The sequence below is a fragment of the Juglans microcarpa x Juglans regia genome, chromosome 1D (genome assembly GCF_004785595.1).
Source record: "Juglans microcarpa x Juglans regia isolate MS1-56 chromosome 1D, Jm3101_v1.0, whole genome shotgun sequence".
Taxonomy (NCBI): Eukaryota; Viridiplantae; Streptophyta; class Magnoliopsida; order Fagales; family Juglandaceae; genus Juglans; species Juglans microcarpa x Juglans regia.
In genome coordinates this window covers 36,140,390-36,161,251 of record NC_054594.1, presented here as the reverse complement: position 1 = coordinate 36,161,251, position 20,862 = coordinate 36,140,390, and the positions used below count along the sequence as shown (strand labels likewise).

The 20,862-nt window shown below is 37.9% G+C and overlaps 4 protein-coding genes across 4 annotated transcripts; 3 read left to right on the top strand and 1 right to left on the bottom strand.

Moving 5' to 3' along the window:
* LOC121240824 (ammonium transporter 1 member 1) lies at window positions 1-2,166 on the top strand. Its single transcript, XM_041138354.1, has one exon. It carries the CDS (start codon window positions 101-103, stop codon window positions 1,601-1,603), a length of 1,503 nt encoding a protein of 500 aa, XP_040994288.1. The 5' UTR covers window positions 1-100; the 3' UTR covers window positions 1,604-2,166.
* Window positions 2,167-7,322: 5,156 nt separating this feature from the next.
* Window positions 7,323-15,470, top strand: LOC121240817 (carboxyl-terminal-processing peptidase 2, chloroplastic). The gene is made up of 14 exons (XM_041138348.1): window positions 7,323-7,505; window positions 8,548-8,911; window positions 9,020-9,169; window positions 10,506-10,588; window positions 10,751-10,959; window positions 11,574-11,642; window positions 12,285-12,403; window positions 12,932-13,007; window positions 13,084-13,125; window positions 14,103-14,211; window positions 14,666-14,763; window positions 14,842-14,935; window positions 15,035-15,245; window positions 15,296-15,470. The coding sequence occupies exons 1-13, from the start codon at window positions 7,413-7,415 to the stop codon at window positions 15,158-15,160; spliced, it is 1,632 nt and encodes a 543-aa protein (XP_040994282.1). The 5' UTR covers window positions 7,323-7,412; the 3' UTR covers window positions 15,161-15,245; window positions 15,296-15,470.
* A 613-nt stretch (window positions 15,471-16,083) lies between these two features.
* Window positions 16,084-18,422, bottom strand: LOC121240833. The gene is made up of 2 exons (XM_041138359.1): window positions 17,992-18,422; window positions 16,084-16,936 (listed from the first exon to the last, which is right to left on the bottom strand). Exons 1-2 carry the CDS (start codon window positions 18,364-18,366, stop codon window positions 16,421-16,423), a joined length of 891 nt encoding a protein of 296 aa, XP_040994293.1. The 5' UTR covers window positions 18,367-18,422; the 3' UTR covers window positions 16,084-16,420.
* A 782-nt stretch (window positions 18,423-19,204) lies between these two features.
* Window positions 19,205-19,664, top strand: LOC121240855 (small acidic protein 1). The gene has a single exon (XM_041138386.1). The coding sequence runs from the start codon at window positions 19,282-19,284 to the stop codon at window positions 19,468-19,470; it is 189 nt and encodes a 62-aa protein (XP_040994320.1). The 5' UTR covers window positions 19,205-19,281; the 3' UTR covers window positions 19,471-19,664.
* Window positions 19,665-20,862: the final 1,198 nt, after the last annotated feature.

The following is a 20,862-nucleotide window of genomic DNA, read 5'->3' as shown; positions in this document are numbered from 1 at the left end:
CCATGCATTGCCCACCCTTCTTTCATCTCGCTCTCCGGCTCTCTCTACCTCTTTCCCTCTCTCTCTCCTCTCTCTCTCTCTCTGTCGTTCTGAGTGAGCCATGGCGTCGCTGAGCTGCTCAGCTAACCAACTGGCCCAGCTGTTGGGCCCCAACACCACCAATGCCACGGCCGCCGCAGCCTACCTCTGTGGCCAAATCTCCACCATCTCCGACAAGTTCACCGACACGGCTTACGCCGTGGACACCACCTATCTCCTCTTCTCTGCCTACCTCGTATTCTCCATGCAGCTCGGTTTTGCCATGCTCTGCGCCGGTTCCGTCCGGGCAAAGAATACCATGAACATCATGCTCACGAACGTACTCGACGCTGCTACGGGCGGGCTCTTCTACTACCTGTTCGGCTTTGCCTTTGCCTTTGGCTCCCCCTCCAACGGCTTCATCGGCCGCCACTTCTTCGGACTCAAGGAAATTCCTTCCTCGTCCTTTGACTACAGTAACTTCCTCTACCAGTGGGCCTTCGCTATCGCAGCTGCAGGTATCACCAGCGGCTCCATCGCCGAGCGCACCCAGTTCGTCGCCTACCTCATCTACTCCTCCTTCCTCACTGGTTTCGTTTACCCCGTCGTATCCCACTGGATTTGGTCCCCTGACGGCTGGGCAAGCGCTTTCAACACAGAAAACCTTTTGTTTGGCACTGGCGTCATTGATTTCGCTGGCTCCGGGGTTGTCCACTTGGTCGGAGGCATTGCCGGTCTCTGGGGTGCCCTAATCGAAGGCCCCAGAATCGGCCGGTTCGATCACTCTGGCCGGTCCGTCGCTCTCCGTGGCCACAGCGCCTCCCTCGTCGTCCTCGGTACTTTTCTCCTCTGGTTCGGTTGGTACGGGTTCAACCCCGGCTCCTTCAACAAGATACTCAGTCCTTACAGTTCCGGGAGCTACTACGGGCAATGGAGCGCCGTCGGTCGCACCGCCGTGACCACGACCCTGGCCGGTTGCACCGCGGCTCTCACCACTCTCTTCGGCAAGAGAATCCTATCGGGACACTGGAACGTGACGGACGTGTGCAACGGATTACTCGGTGGATTCGCAGCGATCACCGCTGGTTGCTCCGTGGTGGATCCCTGGGCGGCAATCATCTGCGGGTTCGTGGCGGCGGTGGTACTGATCTCCTGCAACAAATTGGCGGAGAAGGTGAAATTCGACGACCCGTTGGAGGCGGCACAGCTGCACGGCGGGTGCGGCGCGTGGGGAATAATATTCACGGCGCTATTCGCGAGGGAGAAGTACGTGAACGAGGTGTACCCGGGCAAACCGGGTAGGCCATATGGGTTGTTCATGGGTGGGGGAGGGAAGCTGCTGGGAGCTCACGTGATCCAGATCCTGGTCATAGTCGGATGGGTCAGTGCGACGATGGGTCCCTTGTTTTATGTGCTGCATAAGCTGAAGCTTTTGCGGATATCGGCAGAGGACGAAATGGCGGGTATGGATATGACCCGGCATGGAGGCTTTGCTTACATTTATCACGACGACGATGATTCGCAGAAGCCTGGGATTCAGTTGAGAAAAGTCGAACCACGTTCTACTACTCCCACTTCAATCTAGAAACTTTTTTTTTTTTTTTTTAACCTCTTTACCTTTTTTAAAAAAATAAAAATAAAAAAATTGGGTAGTGGGTATTTCCTATTTATTATTATTATAAATATTATATATATATTAAAAAAAAAAAAAAAAAGGAGGAGAGGGCTTGGGGATATAGGCTTATAGATAGGGGGGTGGGTGGATGGTTGGTCTGGGGGTGATGGGGGTACATGTGAAAGAAAATAAACACGATAGACATTTTGATTGGTTTGTAGGAGATAATGAGGACTTGGAGCAGCTGGATTTCCTTCCTCTGCATGATTGCGATAATGCTTGTATTGTATGATTTGGTGGTGAACGGTCAATGGTGTGCTGTATGAGAATAGCATACTAGTGTTGGATAGGAGCATTTTGGCAGGAACGTTAGTTGGGTCCCATGTTAGACAAGCATTTTTATTTTTCTTTATGTAATGTCTTTTGTACCACTTGTAGATGGGAACACACCTGCTTTTCCCAAAACGATGCTTTTTGGCTTGCTTTGTGTTACTAATCGTATGATGTTGAACGTGGAGCAGCAGTGTTTCTCAGAGGTTTCCTTCCCATGATGTTGAAGGAGTCGTGCTTTTTACAACACATTTTTGTTACCACCACCACCACCACTAAATTATACTCGGTCGGTATTAATTTGCTAGCTAACTGATGGCTGATGCAATCAAAGTTTATTTTCTTTGACTAGTATACCCATATATGATGCAACTATTTTCGTTGGAGAAGGAAAAACCTGTAGTTACCGAGAATTGAGAGGTTGTTTGGGATTGAGTTTGAAAGCTATTAAAGGGAGAGAAAATACGCATCCAAAATGCCATGGACAGCCAGTCGGAACATTCAGACGCGAAAGACAATTTAGGCTAAAGCAACAGCGACTGCTGGAAGATGTACTGTATGGGTCAATGTTGAACATTAAACAGAGACGACTTTCAAAGGTGGCTTTGTGGTCGTCCGTCAGATAAAGAAAATAAAATTCAAAAAGTCTAATTGATGACCTGCAAGTATGGCCGCTTGACTTTCATATTAGAAAAGTCTAAAGTCTAAACTCATTAATTTCTTTAATCTGCCCACCAACAAATGAATATCTAAAGTTTGCATTTAATTGCATTTCCAAATATTCAATCCAATCTTTTTATTCTCTAAAATATTTGTCTGAATTTTTTGTAATTAATCCTTATAAATTTAAAACATACAATTAACAAATTCAAGAGACCTAAATCTCTAAACAAACGCATAGAATGTTTTTCCATTTTGACGTATTAATGACAAACAAAAAAATATATTAGGCTTAATAATATCATAGTTTAAGTTTACACTTTTTAAGAACTAATGTACAAAGAGATTACACAAATTAAATTCACAAATTGATGTGGTTTCATGAAATTCGTTAGATTTAGTTTATAATAAAAGTATAATTTGACATATTATATCAAATCACATTAATTTATGAATTTAATTTTGTCTAATTCCTCTGTAGCTAAAGTATTTTTTTTTTAAATGAGTGTCAGCCACCACTTTCGCGTGCTAAAAAAAAAAAAAAACTTATACTTTCGAAAAGCTAGTCTTTTTAGAAGAGTGTGGGTCTAAAATATTCAGAACTATACTAAATATATCTATCTTTATTATATAAGTACCTATCTAACTGCTACAGTGTTCTTTTCTTGTTCTCCCATTAAGTTTTTTTTGTTTCTGTTAACTCCGTTAACTTTTGCCTTGCTTTGCACAGCTTCCGACCTCTTCTTTATAGCCAAATGCTTCTGAAAAAACCAACTATAAATCAACTGGTGCAGAGTCATATTCAGCTTGGCCAAACCCTCCCACAGCTCCTACATCGTGGTGGAGCAAGTGCAGTGGCCCAAAGAGAACCATCTGAGAATGTTGGATCTCTTGTAGGTTTGGCCCATGCAAAGGGTCACGTGGTCTTGCATCGGCTCCAAAGAGACCGGGTAGATAAACACCAAGGGCACATCTATGGGTTCGAGCTCCGCAATCATCTTCTTCAAATCAAGTTTCTCGGCGACACTGCCACTAAAGAACGCGCCTTCTCCGCCCAAAATGCCATCTTTCACCGCGGTCTTCAGATCTATCATTTGCCCACCACCATCAGCACCATCAGCATCAAGCTTCTCGTCCCCCATCCCTTCTCCGACTAGACGACTAGTACATCGGCATTTTTCTAAACACCCTCTATGTAAATTCTCAAATAAAATTTGACATAGAATCACAGATTATCAACAAGAAATAGGAGACAAATAGACCTTTAAAATTCTTAAAGACCCATCACATACAGAGGAAAAGAAGCGTGTGGGAAAGAGAAAGGAGGAGAGTGGCGTTATGTCTCTCTCTCTCTCTCTCTCTCTCTCTCTCTCTCTCTCTCTCATGCACACACACACACACACTTTGTCTTTCACTCCCTTATGATATCTCACGCATTGACAATCCACGAGCGCAACAATGCCCGTCAAAGGGGACATCTTTTCTCCAACCTTGGCTTTCTTTTCTCTTTTTTCTCTCTTTACCTGATCTCTCTCTTTCTTTCCCCAGTCAAAAGGGCCACATTCCTCTTCAATACCATCATCCTCATCACCAACAAGGAAATGATGGAGCTGTAATCTTCTTCCCTAATACCAAAGCTCACTTGCTCTTCAAGCTCAAACAAATCCACAATAGTTGCTCAGCCATAAACCAACTCCACTAAACCAAGAGAGAACAATGGAGAGAGAGTTGTGAGCATAGAGGCTCACAGACAGACCTACAGTGAAAAGTAAAACAAATGAAAAATAATGCAAGAGAGGAGAAAAGAAGGCTCGGATTTGTAGCAAAACAGTAACAAGATCATAGAGATTAAAATGCAAGCCATTACCAGACGAAAAAGGAGGAGGAGGGTTGCAGCACAACCAGATTTGCAGATGAAGAAAGATGAAACTGAAAAATCTTCTCAGAGCATGGGTAGAGAGAAAAAGAAATGGAAATGCAAGGGCGTTTTTCACAAGCTTGAACCCCAAATACTAAGGGAATGATAGAGAGAGAGTGGTGAGCATGGAGGCTCAGCTATGCTCACGATTTGGGGTTAAAACATGGCACGGGTTGGGGCCAAAAAATAGAGCATGAGATGGGAGATAAATGGAGGTGAGGGTAGATGGTGGTTCTCACTACAGAACGCGGGGCACGGAGGAGAATTGGAGGAGAGGGAGAGAGAGGCGAGCAAGAAGACTCACAGATAAGGCCTGCAATGGAGAAAAACAGAGGAGACCGAGAAGAGAAAGAATAAGGAAGGCAGCGGCGCACAGGAGAAGAAGAAAAGAAGAAGAAAACCCTAAGGGCTGGCCAAAACGACGCCATTTGAGGAAGAAAGGGTTGGGCTTCACAAAGCCAAACGAGCTGGGCCCAAAACAAAGAAAACCCACTAAAAACAAGTCCTATCCGAAAAATACAGGCCCAATAAAATAAAAAGACACAAAAAAATATAAAAAAGGCAAATAAAAACACTACAACTAAAAAATAATAAAATAAAACAATAAAGCCCAACAATGAAATAAATTAAAATAGAGAGGAATTTAAATACTAAATAATAATTAATATCAAGAAACCACGTCAAAATAAATTTTACAATTCAGTTATCACAAAATAATATAACGAAAATCACGTTAAATTTTAAATAAGAGAACCAATATTACTAATAAATAAAATAATTATTTAATTAAAATACACGAAAATACCGGATATTACAAAAGAAGCAATATGTTGGGGCAGCAAGGAAGCATTAGTCCAATCAGTTGGTACATTTTTCCTTGGACCGTACTATGTTGGGGTAGGGATGGGCAACAAACAAATTCTTGCTGCACGTGTACTAGCAAGAATTAAAGTACGGATTATAATAATTAATTATATTATTTGTATAAAAGTTGAAGCAATGTATTCTAAGCTTTACATGTCATCAACTATTTTTATAAGTTTTGTAAAAAAATATATTATTTTTATAAAATAACTGTTTGATCTAACTAGGCAAATGTGTTGGCATGTTGCTTTGACCTAATGTGTGTATATATGTATGTATACACGTGCCAGAAAAATAATTAAAAATAAAAAGTTTATCTCAAGAGGCCCCGATGCTGCTTTTGTTGTGACCCTTGCCTTTTCCCAAGCTTTCTCACCGCCCAAAGCTACATCTAATTTGTAAGCATAAATACGTCTGGTAGACATTAAATACGACGTTCATGATTCATGTGAATGCGATAAGGGATGCGATGTAATCTTGAAAAGGCTAAATTATTATAAGAAAATATTTAAGAAAAATCTCAAAATTGCGAATTAAATTTTGACACGTAGAGAATGTGTCATTTGCACAGGTTTATAAATAGAATGACTATTATACAAATTAATAAATTAATAGATAACTAAATCCACAACCATGGTTATTTGGACCATTAATTTCTTCTTATTTTAATTGGGAGTAATAATGAATTTTTATTATAAATATCATCATTTTACCCCACTTAAATTGGGTGTAAGTTGAAAAAAAAAAAAAATATTTGCAATCGTGAATTGTGCAACCGTCATGTAATCGTTTTTAAAAAAGTGAATAAAATATAAGACTCACATGAAAAAAATTATTTTTTTAATAATAGATCTCACTATTTTTCAAAACGATTACGCGTCGTTTACGCACTTCATGGTTATACGTAGAATTACTAAAAAAAAAAACAGAGGGAGTTGTCACCATTTAAAGTATAAAAATTTTATTTACAGTCACTTTTACGTACTCTACTAATATAATTGGCTACATCATTTTTTTAATATAAAATAACTGCTTTGATCAATCACATCAATAGCGTGGGGGTGTGCTTGTTATAGCGTGGGGTGTGTTTGAGATTGGGGGCTATAAATAGCATTCACATTGAACTAAATAAATCAAACTCTCTCTCATTTCTTAAAAGTATATTTGTTTTTCATGACTCACTAAAACATTAATATAAACGTATTAAAATTATATTTTAATAGAGTAAGAAAAATTCAGAGAATAGAACCTACATTAATTTCAATGTAGAAAGTTAGAACAGAACAAAACTTATTTTTAAATTAAAATTTGAATAATACTTAAAGATCTAATGCTCTCGGAACTAAATCACTTTATAAAGAAATCTTAGCTTAATACCATACAATAAAAAGTATTTTATAATTTATCATATCATATCTCAACGTTGATCAATTTATACTATTCTTAAAAATATTTTTGTAGATCAAATGTTTGTGGATGTCCATCTTAACTTAATACGATATAATAAAAAGAATTTTATAATTTAACATATCATATCCATCAATTTGTAATGTTTTTAAAAAGAGTAATATTAGGTACAGTCTCCAAATAGAGACCGTAATGTAAGCCTAAATAATTTTATCTTTAAAATTTTTTAAAATTATAAAACTATCATTCCTAAAATGATATTTTTTTCATTTAATAAAAGGTCTATATATACCATCTTCACTTGACTGCAAATAAAATTTCTCATTTAAAAATATTTTGGTAGATGAAACGTTTCTGGGCGTCCATTTATTCCCAAGAGAGCAGCCTGAAATAAACATTGATCCAACCAATGAGGAGCCGACATCCTTAAAATTAATTGGGCTCTGAACTTTACTCAGTTGCCGTCTCGATGGACCCTTTAAAAGCCCAATTGGGAGATGGGAGGAGAGTTTCAAACAGCCGACGGCAACCGATAAGGAACCGTAAACACAAGAACGAGCAGCTCTGGTTCGTCCTGGGGCTCTCCGAGGCCGCCTATCGATGGAGGTCCTCGCTACCTCTTCCGCTGCTCCTTTATCCCCTCGTCCTTCCTACAAGATAAATATTTGCACCGCCAAGGCCACCATTCTTCAGGTACTCCCTACCACCATCCCTCGATCTTAGTTTCACTGTGAAAATGGAGGCAAGAAGAACGGACTTCATTGCTTTATTTTGTTGCTAGGATTTTGGAGAAGTACGTTTCTATGTGGGTAGGGTAGTGCTAATGTATCGTGTACGCAACCTTTGCCTTTGTTTATGGGCTGAGTCTTATGAATTTCAAGCCTGGCTTAGTTGAAGTTGGTTTCAGTTTGAATTAGGTCCAATTTGATTAAATCTAAAGAACTTTGAAACTTCCTATCCTACATTTTATTAAGAACAATCCAAACGCTGTGAGTTTCCGAATAAATGTTCTTAAAGTCCGAACAGTTGGTTGTGTAAGTCTGATCCAAATGTCTATTTCTCTTGAATGTGGGTACATTATCAGCAAGCTTCCATTATAAAGAATGGTCCTCTCCACACTTTTCTTCTCGGGTGCTGCAAGTTGTGTTTGGCACTTCGGCTAATGGTATCTGGTTTCACTAGCTATAGCTTAAAGCCTGGAGAAGGGAGTAGAACTAGCATGAAACTACAGTTTTATTGATGACCGTTAGGCCAATTGTGGTACTGGCTACTGTTTTTTGTGAAGATTCGGGCTTTTGATGACAATGATCTCAACCTTGAAAGGCAAATCTTCCCCGCATAAATAGGGGTGGGGACTGAGCTTTTGAGTTCAGGGCCCATTGTGCACGTGTGTAAACTACCAATAATTATAAAAAAATGTTAGGAAACAAGCATGTGTCAATGTTTAAGAGTGGAATGCATTTCGACCAACACTGCAGGTGGATTGGCCTAATCAATTTCCTCTTCTTCGTAGTGTACACACCCCCAGGAACTAATGTAAAGTATAGTACTTTATGCAATTTTTGTTTTTGGATTAAGTAAATCCATTCAGGCAGGTGGTTGCATCTTCTAATTGCCTTATAATATAAGTTGGTAAAAGGTCTCAGAAACTCTGCTGCACAAACGCGTGCAATCAAACTTTTTTAATTTTAGCAAAGAAGCCATTATACATTAAATCCAGTTGGACTCTTTCCAGGTGCTTCCATGGAAATATTTTTCCACGAGGAATGCAGAAGCTCGTTTGCAGAGTCCCATAATGTTTAGAAGGACAAATACCGGTAACATACCAAGATATTGTGGAAATACTGATGGAGCCTCTAAACATAATTTCATTCTTCAGTCAATATGGAGGCTCAACAAAAGTTTATCTTCAAAGTGTGTTTTTTTTTCCGTAAGTGATGTATGCCTTCTCAAATTGAAGAAATACTCTGGCAGTGTTCATAAAGTGATGAACTTTTCAGAAAAAATTAGACAGCAATCTTCTGTTCTTTTTGTTCCTTTAGTCATTGGAGTGATGCTGGTCATGTCAGTTTCTGTATCTGTAAGCAAGAGCCCATCCTGTAAGTTTGATCTCTTGTTACATATTTTTTTACTGGTAGTTTACAAAATATTCAAGGATTCAGTCTGTTACTTCATATTTCGTCATAATACTTATTTTCACTGTGCAGGGGCCCTCACTGAAGAGAATCTCCTTTTCTTGGAGGCATGGAGAACAATTGACCGTGCATATGTTGACAAATCCTTTAATGGACAAAGTTGGTTTCGCTATAGAGAAGATGCACTCCGCAATGAACCCATGAATACACGAGAACAGACATGTATGGATAGCAATCTTATAGTAATTTAGTTGTGGTGGTTTGCCGCATTTTTCATAGTAAACTAATCTTAGAATGTATCTTGGAGCCATCGTGAAATTCACTTATTTGTATTTTGCGAAATAAATTTCAACTGGGTTTTCCTGGTTAATATTTGGACTAAGTTGATCTTGCAAGTATTACATGTGAGAAAGGCATGACAGCTGACTAATAAAAGCCTAGTATTACGTGGTAACTTGGGTCAGCAATAGTTCCACAAGGATAAATCAGTGTTAAAAAAATACTTTTATTGCCTTTCCACTGGTTGGTGTACAGGCTTAGCCACAAAAGCTATTTGCTCAGGACCTCTGTTGGTTTCTTCCACTTCAAATACACTATTCTCTGGTTCCTATTACAATATTGCCAAAGCTCATTCATTTCATTTGCCCAAAACGCAGGCATTTCAAAATTGGGAGCTTTTTTGTTTATGGATAAATATGGTTTGTTATTTATAAGTTACTCAACTACTTAGCCAATCATTGTGTTTAATTTTAGCTTTTGGAGTAAATGTGAGTCTAGGGGCTTATCTGATCAGATGAGCTACCATTACACCAATTCAATAATCTAGATGGCTGTTAATTATTATTAAGTTTTCAATAACTTAGTAATCCGTAATAGACATGCAGTGAATTCTCTTTGTTGTGCTAACATACATATAGTCTTGACATATAAAAGAAATATGTTGTTGGAAAGGGCCTGGTATCTATTTGAATTTGATGGCATCACTATCTTTTGTGATTAACATTGATCCAGTAACTTCTATATCTTTTTATTTTTTATAAGTAAAAGATTATATTAATAAGAATAGGCATAGCCCAAATAAGTTCTATATCTGTTAAATGTATGTAGTGATATTTTCAGTCTCCTGATGCATGCATGATGAGAGATCTCACCGTGGCCTGAAGTTTGGCCTTGAAAATTCATATCCTCCTACTACTTTACCAGGTTACTTGATCCCAGAAAGGAAAGTAGAACAAACAGCAATTTTGCCTTTCGTATGCCTTACCTTTAGCCTTACCTTTAGGCATTGTGAATGTTGAATTCAATTTTTAGTTCTACTTGCAGTATATGATTGTGTTAAATGGAGAAAAGATAATTCTCTTGAAAAGATGTGATTGATATCATATACATGTTTGCAATGAGGTTGACAGTTTTGTCACAAACCATATCTGAGCACACATTTCAGTGTGGGTACCGTCTAATCATGTTCTATCATTTAATTGACATTAGCTAAAAGAATGTAATTTCTGTATTCTTGATGTACTGTCTCTCAAAATCCTAGTGGCGTATTTACATTCAGATATGGCAATAAGGAAGATGCTTGCCACACTGGATGATCCTTTTACCCGGTTTCTGGAGCCTGAAAAGTTCAAGAGTTTGCGGGTATGATGCTTTTTTCTTCATGCCATCTTGGGATATTGCATTTTTGGCCTGAATGGCGCAAACTCTTATATACAAAGTTAGATATAGGATAGTCTACTTCAGTGGGTTTTAGGTACATATTCTAATTCTCCCTGAAATATGTGATATCTTCTTTGAAGGCAGTCTGGAACTCAAGGTGCTCTTACAGGTGTTGGGCTGTCGATCGGCTATCCTACTCAATTTGATGGATCAGCTGCTGGGCTTGTTGTTATTTCAGCTGCTCCAGGAGGTCCTGCAAATAGGGCTGGTGTTTTGGCTGGAGACTTGATTCTAGCAATTGATGATACAAGTACAGAAACCATGGGCATATATGATGCTGCAGAGCGGTTGCAGTGAGTTTCTTACACTTCCAGCCTCTAAACCTGTAAAATCTGTCTTTCCTTTTGGATAAATAACATAGGCTGGAATGCAATACCATGGTACTGCAACTTATTATCTGAAGTCCCATGCTTTGGTTATCACATACTGCCATGTGCAAAAAGACTATTGTAAGGTGTTTTCGTATGTCTTCAGTTTGTTTGCTTCTCCTTCTTGTGGTTTGTGAATTGACATGTACCAGGTGGCAGTTTAAAAGATTGCCTAACTTTTATGCCATGGTCCCCACTATGGAAGTGTTGATATATGGCCATAAGGTGCTTGGATTACTATAATTATTATCAACCTATTTTTTACTTTAAAGCATACTGCTATTACTATTTAGTTAGATGCATAGTGGTTGATAATTCCTATCAGGTAACTGTTCAAGTTCAAAGTATTTTAAAATCCTTCAACATATCTGCTACTTTGGATATTAGGATGACTTAAAATAACATATATAGAATTAGTTTCTGCCTTTGTGAATCCTGTTATCCTTTTTGGTTCTAAAGTTCTCATCGATTATAGGATTCACCAATTACTGAAATTTCATTTATTCTTTGGTTTGCTAAACATTTAAAATAAATTGCAGGGGACCTGAAGGAAGTTTGGTGGAACTGACCATTCGTAGTGGACCCGAAATAAAGCGCATGGCTTTGACGTAAGTCCCCCCCGCCCCCCTCCCCTCCCCTGTAAAGTTGTGATTCATCGATTATGTTAGACCTTTTTACAATTCTAACTTTGCATATCCCAGAAGATTTTTAAAGACATATAATATATCGTCTTTACTGCATTAAGCTGATTCACTTGAAATGGATATCTATAGCATCCTTCCATTCTTATAAATGCTGTTGGTCTGAGTTGTCATTTTGTTGGCCTGGCAAGAGCTTTTGGAATCAAACCCAAGTTTTAACCAAACCCTCCCTGCTCCTTGGCCACCTAGCTACAACTAAGATAGTGAGCTTAGTTGTCATTTGAGTTGAACAAAATCTGCATTTTTCTACGTACATTTTTAAGGATTTTTTTTTTTTTTTTTTTTAATTTTACAAACAAATGATTTATGAATCCATCAATGTACAACAGCGGAGGTTCAGAACTTTTTCCTACACACTTTATTGCTTTGGTTTTCATCTATTGTGCTTAATGGAAACAATGTCCATGACTTTCTGGTTTTAATTTCTGGCTCTTAGAATGTATTTAGGTGTTCTCTTGTATACTTCCTGTGTACATGGGCTTTGCCCATTTCATTCATGTCAAGAAAATTTATCTCTTACTTATAAAAAAAAAAACTTCTACCTTCCAGGCGAGAGAGAGTTTCACTTAATCCAGTGAAGTCAAGGCTATGCAAACTGCCTGGTTCAGGGAGTGACTCCCCTAGAATTGGTTATATCAAACTATCATCATTCAACCAAAATGCATCTGGTAAGTAAAAGTAGTTGTTGTTATTCAAAGTTGAACGTCAGTCACTTATTACAGAGAAGTTGGAACAAACATCTTCATGCATAAGAGCTGTTTCTTAAATTCTCATTTACACATTCATGTTATCAATATCTGTTTTTCCTGGGAAAATTTTTCTTGGTTTTGTGTCATTTTTGGGTGGCTACAAAATATTTGTTTGAAATTGTTCTCAAGCTAGGATTCAATTTTCTGTCAAATCACTGGCCAAGATAATAGTTTTAATGAGAGAGAGCCGTATGTAGGTCCCTTTTGTATGTTCGCGCGGGGGGGGGGGGGGGGGGGGGGGGTGGGGGTTGGTGGAGACAGAGAGTTACCATCTAAAGATCATGGTTTTACATTCTTCCATCTTTTTCTTTATTTTTTGGGGCTATGCTTTTTATTTATTTAGTTTTGTCTTCATTTTCCTGTTCGACATGTAATGTCCTTGATTGTCTTTCTGGATTTCACGTATAATTTTCTGCAATTTATCCTGAAAGCTTGCATGCCTTGTAGGTGCTGTCAAGGAAGCAATTGATTCCTTAAGGAGTAATAGTGTTAACGCCTTTGTGTTGGACCTTCGAGATAATAGGTGATTTAGCTTTCAACATGCTCCAATTTTGGCTTCACCCTTTAGCAGGTTTTCTTAAAGCTTAAATTTGGTGCAGTGGTGGTCTTTTCCCTGAAGGAATTGAGATTGCCAAGATTTGGTAAGCTACACTGGATGTTTAATGCAAACAATTTCCATTTATATTGCATTAGTTCTATTTAGCTATCCGGGTGCCATATACCAGTCAATTGGCATTATTTTGCTGATGGGTACAAGATGACGAAAACTTTGGCTGCACAGTTAATGGAGTTTTGGCTTATAGTTAATGTATTTCATTTTATTTGAGTTTTCTGTTACACCTTTTTGTGGTAAACAAGGCTAATGTTTTCACTGTATAATAGTCATGATGCATAGATTTTACTGCTTTGGGAAGTTATGTTCTCATAGTAATGTCTCAAGCGCTGTACACGGCATCTCATTTGGACAAGCACATATATTCACATTAATAGTTGACTTGTAATTTATACACTCAAAGACGTGCATCGTCTCCTCAACACTGCATTTCACAGACATCTACATGTATGGTTTCCATAGGGAATCCACAATGGTCCCACATAACCATAGGTTAGTTACAGGTGATTAAATTCAGCACCCTAATATAATCCAATAATCTGTTGATTTGAGGAAGATAATGCAAGTTCTAGATTTTTCTTCTCTACATATTTTAATTGAATTTGGTAATTCTATCGAATATCTTGTAGCTTTCCAATTTTTGTCTTGATACCAGAATCTGTAGTTTCATCATATCAATAGTATCTCTTAACGATATTTTACATTGGATCTTCCTATTCGATCTTAAGCTTGTGAATTTACTGGAATACTTTTGTCACACTGTAGTAGGCCCGGTATCTAGTTCTTATAGGTTATTGTTGATCTGCAATCACAGTAACTAGTTGCATGTTTATTTTTCTCTTTTGGCCAAAAGATAAGACTTCTTGCAAATAGTCGGTGCATCAATATGAGTTTAAAGCATGCTTTATTTCTTGGATTCAAACTTCGGGGGATTACTGTACTGCAATTAAATCTTTAGGAGCACCTTTCTGCAGTACAAGTTCTCATATTAGCCACTACATTCAGGTTGGACAAAGGTGTGATTGTGTATATTTGTGATAGTCGCGGTGTTCGAGACATATATGACACAGATGGAAGCAGTGCAGTAGCAGCATCAGAGCCCCTAGCTGTGCTGGTATACTTTCGTATATTCTGGCTTCTGCAATAAACTTATGTCATGATAATCCCACATATCAGAGGGATATATGGACAAATGCCTGCATAGACCATTATATTTGTGGAATAACAGTCATGGTACCGACTATTGCACATTTGGGCTGTTTGTCTCGATATCCATGTACAGTTGAATTATTCATCATTCTTTTGTTTTGGTTTTTTTTGTTTAAACTTCCAGTGTATTGTGTCTTATCGAGATTGAACCCATCCAACAATTGGTTTCCATAACATGCTAGTTCAAAAAAATTTAGTTATACGTTTTCATGACTGGAGTTAATATCTGGATTTGTTCTAGTCCTTGCCCATTGTTCCTTGTTACTGTTTATGATGTGGGCATGTGGAGTGGAACTTCATCTTTTAAGGATTTGAGTATGAAAAATTGCTGACAATGCCCATTATTGAGCTTCCATTAGGTGAACAAAGGAACTGCCAGTGCAAGCGAAATTTTAGCTGGTGCATTGAAAGACAATAAACGGGCTGTGTTGTTTGGAGAACCCACATATGGGAAAGGGTAATGGTTTTTACTTGAGACATAATTCATGAGCTAGAATATACATTCCTGACATGAGCTATCTGTCTCGATCTGCAGCAAGATCCAGTCGGTTTTCCAGCTATCTGATGGGTCTGGCTTGGCTGTTACAGTTGCTCGTTATGAGACACCTGCTCACACGGATATTGATAAGGTCTCTCTCTCTCTCTCTCTCTCTCTCTCTCTCTCTCTCTCATATATGTGTGTGTGTTATGTATCATGTCTACTGTTCCTTCACCTTGTCTCTATACAGGTTGGCGTAATTCCTGACCATCCTTTACCCACATCATTTCCCAAGGACGAGGAGGGTTTTTGTAGCTGCCTCCAGGACCCTGCAACTGCTTGCTATGTTAACAGAACCCAGCTATTTGCGAGATGACAGAAAATTGTGGATATTAACATTGCTTCAAGAAAAAAACATAATTTCTTTTGAATTTGAAATGTAGTCTTAAAATGGTTTTTTTTTTGGGGGGGGGGGGGGGGGGGGGGGGGGGGGGGGGGGGGGGGGGGGGGTGGGGTTCATTCAGTTATCAAGTGTAAATTCACATTGAAACATCCGCTTTGAACAGGAGATGCAAAAGAGAGTAAAAAAGAAAAGATAACAAGGGAAAATCATTCTTTGATTTGAGTCATCTTTATGTCAGTCATCAAAGGAAAATAATGTCCAATGAGAATGTCTATTCCCATCACTACTTACCTCTAGAAACTCCCATGCCTCTTTTTTCATTTTTTTGGAATCGATCACTCCAAATAAATTGTTTTTGCTTCGATCATGACAAAAGATTATATTTTTATGTGGAAAAAGCTCGTATCAATAATTATGATTTTACATATGGAAAATTTCTCAATATCTTGATCATTCACAATAAAATATTTTCTTTACACAGCGGTAAAAAAAAAAAAAAAAAAAACTATTTTTGGAGAGTACTACTATTTTACAAAACGAGTCACAGTTATATAACATATTCATACCTAATGATTGTCTCATAAAGCAAGCTCATTCTTGGCATGATGCTACAAGTACGTGATTGAACTTCAATTTTTATTTTCTGGGTGGATTTTTTTTTAATGATTTTGTGATTTTTTTTTTAAATGTTTAAAGGAGTTTAAAAAATGATTGAAGGAAGTAGAAAGAAAAAGAAAAAACAATCTTCACTATTTGGTACCGGGTGGGAGTAGCCACTCGTTATTTAAACGGTGTATTTGTTGCTTGGTCCTATTATAAAATATTCTAATCACGCTGGATGTACCCGAGAGAGAGAGAGAGAGACAGAGACGGAGAGTAAAAATGCCCTCACAATATATCAAGTGCTTCTAAGCAGCAGCTCTAATCCTTTATTCTACTGTATATTTCGGACTATACACAATGACATTGGAAATGAAGAAAAAAATATAAAAATCCTCTCATCTGGGAAAGCCTCGTCATTTCAAAGGAACTAAGAAATTGGGTAGAGCATGTTATAAACCATCATTAGGATCTCAAGCATGCCGATTAAATCCTATGATTTTGCGTCATCCACCTTGACTTAACTGATTCAACTTGGAAGCAGATATGGTCAAGTAAGAAGAGCAAGGCCATTCAAATCCACGCTCCAAGTTTGAGCTTCCTTGGTAGGGAATCAGTACTCACTATAGCATCTTAGTCCAAGAACCTAAAAATGGAAAAAACAGCAATCAGCAATCTCAATAGCAGAGGTGTGCCACTTTTTCTCTCTCTGCGACTCAGTTTTCCCTTCTCGGTTGGTGTATTCCGTGACCCAGAAGTTGCTTGAGATGCTCTTCGTGTGAATCGAGATCTATCTAGTTCATCCCAACCACCAAACTTTGGTGCCTCTCGGCCACCATCATAGACTGGACCTTTATTGCCAGCAACCCATGATTGATATCCCACTTTCCCCTGTCTGGTTTCCTGGCTTTCATCTTGATCTTCTGCCTCCCTTTCAACATTACTTGCGGTGCTCACAGGTGGTTTCCTCCTCATCCTGGACTTGCGTTTCGGCCTGTTTCGTGTTTTTCCCCACAACTTTTCAAACACCAGAGACACAGCTGACTGGCCAACGGGAAGTGCTAATGCCATAAGAAAAGCTTTTGGGCCCGTAGCTAGCAGCCAAGACACAATAATGAAGGGGAGAGCCCAACCATAGGATCTGAATACCTGTGCTGACAAAAAAGCATATGTATTTGGAGGTTTTAGACCTTGAAAAAAGTCAATTCTGAAGCAGAAACGAACTGCTAAAGACTACTGTCTCACAAAAATTATTTTTCAGAAAATACCATTGTAGGGTGCACGTCTGAATTGGACATTTCTAACTAATGTTTTTGACATTAAGGTGTTCCTATGCCAGTGTTATCAAAGACAAGCAATGCCACCATTAATGCAAAACACCACCTATATCTCGACCATTCCAGATAATCTCTCGTGTTGGTGAAAAAAATGCAGGGCTTTTCGACAGAATCAATAAAAACTGTTCATGAAGCCACAAAAACATTTGAATAACTAGTTAACTATATAATACCTAATAATTATATCACATTGTTCAGTAAATTTTCACTTCATTAGAAGAGTTGCCAAATTCCTTCTGCCAATTTGTACAGCTCGTTTGTTTTCACAACCCATCTCATCTCATCTAATTATTACAACTTTCTCAAATTCTCATACAAAATAAAATAAACAATTCAACTTTTTCAAATCCTAAAACAAAAACAATATCAAAAAAATATATTCTAACAATATTTTATTCAACTTTTAACTTTTATCATAACTTATCTCATCTCATCGAAAACAAACGAGGCTAAATGTAGAAAACATGTTCTACTTAAACAAATTGCGAGCGGTATTGACTAACATAGAATAATTGCACGGGACATCGAACACACGAATTTTAACAAACATATATACAGACACATATATCTATATCTATATCTAGCGCATTTCAGCAGCCCAATCTTGTTATAGGGATATATCAACTGCACTAGTAACTTCATAAATGTCTGTGATTTACATTTCACATAAAAAGGGTACTTACGCATTGAGAGAATGAAGGAGAAGCTATTTACTACATACATAGAAAAGGATTAAACAAAACAAATGGCAAAAATGAAAGCTCACGCGAAATTCAATCATTCATTCTCTCAAAATAACAAAAAGGAAGAATCAGCTTATCCTTTATTTTTATTTTTTAAAAGAAAAATCTACTACAACAATTTTACCTTTAAAATCCAGAGGCTGTCAATGGCTTCCTCGAAGATCCCACCAGACTCTTCCTCCATCTCCGGCGACGAAGAATACTCGTCGGTCCACCACTTCCTCTTCCTATTATTATTCTTCTTCCTTCTGCTTCCTCCGAGGCCAAATTCAGAAGCTTGGTCTTTGTCATACTCTTCGTCTTCGCCGTCCTGGAAGCCGGATCTCCAGGAGGAGCGAACGGGTTCGGAGTTGGAGTCCCAGGGGCGGTACCTGGTAGAACAGGAGCGGCGAGAATGCGAGGAAAGATTCGGGGTAATGGGTAGCTTGGGATTGCGACGAGGAGATGGAGGGCGAGTGAAGAGGGAGCAGGGTTGCTGTGTGAGAAGGTGGGCTTCCATTTCGCCACGTCCTTCACTTTCTTCTCCTCCATTCAACTTTGATTTCCATTTTCTTTGGAGTTTCCACTATTTACTTGATATTCCATCCCCGACAAGCGCTGCTTTTTATTTATTTTTTTATTATTTATTTATAAATATATATAAATTTGTACCTATAAAAATAATTTTTAAAATGGTAGGTTTTTTTTTTTTTTTTTGGAAGTACCTATAAAAATAAAAACTACAGGAATGGTTGGCAAAAACAACCTGTTTTGGACTTGCATATGTTTTTTTCCCCTTTAGCTAGGTTTTATTTTTGTGTCATTTTGTAAATATCTTACCCCCCAAAATACCATTAGATAGAAGTCCATAATTTCACCTTCCAAACAACTTCCCCCCTCCAAAGATAAATGAAATTCCAATTTTACCAGGATAGTGCATTTGTATAGAATTTTCAATATCCCAAAACTGTTTCTGCTTGCTTTTTAATACGAGTATTCGAGAAATTATATAAAAAAAAATAAATTTATAAATAAATAATATTAGATACAAATTAATACAATGAATTATTTAAGAGAATTGAGTTAATTATTAAAAAATTAATTTTTTTTTTATAAATTTTATATTTACTCATTTATTTTAAAAGATATACACGACACTTATATATTTTATATTGTATATTCTTTTATAAATTAAGATACTTTAATATGGTATGCGATAATATAAAATTATTTATATTATAAACTAAATCTAATCCACGTCACTCTTCGAAAAAAGGCCACGCCTCATGACTCTTCGAATAAAAACGACGGCGTCTCTTATAAATAGTCCTCATATCTATCTATGTAGTATATAGTCCATTGCTTTGCAGTTTGCATTGCAAATCTGCAATTTCTCGAATCCACCAGGCCGATAGAGGAGCAGCTCGCCATTGAGATGAGGCCGATGCCGATGGACTTTTTCGCAGAAATGGACGACCAGCCGTCGACAGTGGCGATGGACGTTGACGACGTGGACCCGCTCGAGATCTTCGGCGAAGGCGTCATCTCCATTGACAACAAGCTCGCCGACGCCGACTTCTTCAACAACTTCGAAGACGACTTCGACGACTCCGACATTAATTGAACCATCATCTTTACAATTATCATCACCATGTATGATGCTTATTTTTAGGGTTTGTCTGTGTTAGATTGCTCCTGTGTCAATCAGGGAAAGGGCGTGTCGGGAACGATGTGTGTCGTTGGATCTTTTATTGTATGGTTCAATTGATATAAAGAGACGCAGTTTCGACTATAGTAAATGTTTTACCTCTTCTTCTTCGTCTCTCTCTTTATGGTCTCCGATTATAGTATTATTGTGGTTTTAGGGTTTCACATGGTTTTCTAATTCTCAGAATTTATCTCTGTTAAGTTGATGAGAAACACCTCCTTCTTTTAGCCGCACTCTGATGTTTATAAGGTTTCTGTAAATTCGGAGAAAGTTATACCCTTTCGTTCACAATAAGCTATGGAGCTGAAGAGGACTCTCAAATATTTATTTCCGATTTTAAAGCATTCAATGTGTCATCTTATAAAATTCCTTGAATTTACACATTGGACCTTGCAGTTCGATTTTAAGTATTATGTGGTGACGGTGGATTTCAATGTTTGCTGCTCCAATTGGAGAGTGCTTGGTTATGGATTTTCAATCTTTCGGGATTGATTTGTAACTTAAAAAGAGATTATTCTGAGAAAAGTCGTAGGTGTCTGCAATGGGTTTGCTATAGTTTTTTTATTTTTTGAGTGTTGGGTTAAATCATCTTGTTTCCATTTTTTTCTCCTCAATCGAGTCCTCCTATACTTATGGCATATTCAGGATTGAAAGCCATAGATCCAACTGCCACTCTGCCTGCGGGAGTGGTAAATAGAATTCTCTTTGGCAGACACAACTGATTCTTTCAAGCTTTCCTTTTGACATCACTTGAAGCCTTTTTATTTCTATGATAATCAACAATGTCATGCTGATAGCATAGAGCTTTTCCATTTGCTCTTTCAGTTTATTCAGAGAATTAGATGAGCCTGAAATTTGGCTGCTTCTGTCTTCTTGTTTTATCTTTTGAATAAAGTGGGGGCAAGCCTGCGGATTAGCCAGCCCTGTCATATTTTCAACAATACATGGGGGGAAGGAAAACGAGACAACGAAGCAGGCACAATGGCACATATGCAAAACGTATTTCCTTTAGGAGATTATCCACATAACTGTCATATACAATCAATATAAGACAATATAAGTGATCATACTTTTCACATCCATACATAAAACTGGCTCCGTACTCGCCAATACGATTTATCCTCTCTTCAGGTTCTCAGAAAAATAAACTTGATAAAATAAAATAAAGAATTAAGGGCAGTAAGAATAATGCTAATCATCATCCCAATTTCCATCATCTTTCCATTATCTTATGATATATCATTAGATGATTAGAGACTACTTACTATATTTCACTTGTAAATCTATTATCTAATGCCGCATCATGGG

Bases quoted from the DNA above. Each gene is read 5' to 3' on its own strand.
- LOC121240824 (XM_041138354.1), top strand. From the start codon at position 101: ATGGCGTCGCTGAGCTGCTCAGCTAACCAACTGGCCCAGCTGTTGGGC.
- LOC121240817 (XM_041138348.1), top strand. From the start codon at position 7,413: ATGGAGGTCCTCGCTACCTCTTCCGCTGCTCCTTTATCCCCTCGTCCT. The intron at 7,506-8,547 runs GTACTCCCTACC...GACTCTTTCCAG, and splicing joins CCAAGGCCACCATTCTTCAG to GTGCTTCCATGGAAATATTT. The intron at 10,589-10,750 runs GTATGATGCTTT...CTTTGAAGGCAG, and splicing joins AAAAGTTCAAGAGTTTGCGG to TCTGGAACTCAAGGTGCTCT.
- LOC121240833 (XM_041138359.1), bottom strand. From the start codon at position 18,366: ATGGAAGCCCACCTTCTCACACAGCAACCCTGCTCCCTCTTCACTCGC. The intron at 16,937-17,991 runs GTAAAATTGTTG...TTGTCAGCACAG, and splicing joins ACAGCCTCTGGATTTTAAAG to GTATTCAGATCCTATGGTTG.
- LOC121240855 (XM_041138386.1), top strand. From the start codon at position 19,282: ATGAGGCCGATGCCGATGGACTTTTTCGCAGAAATGGACGACCAGCCG.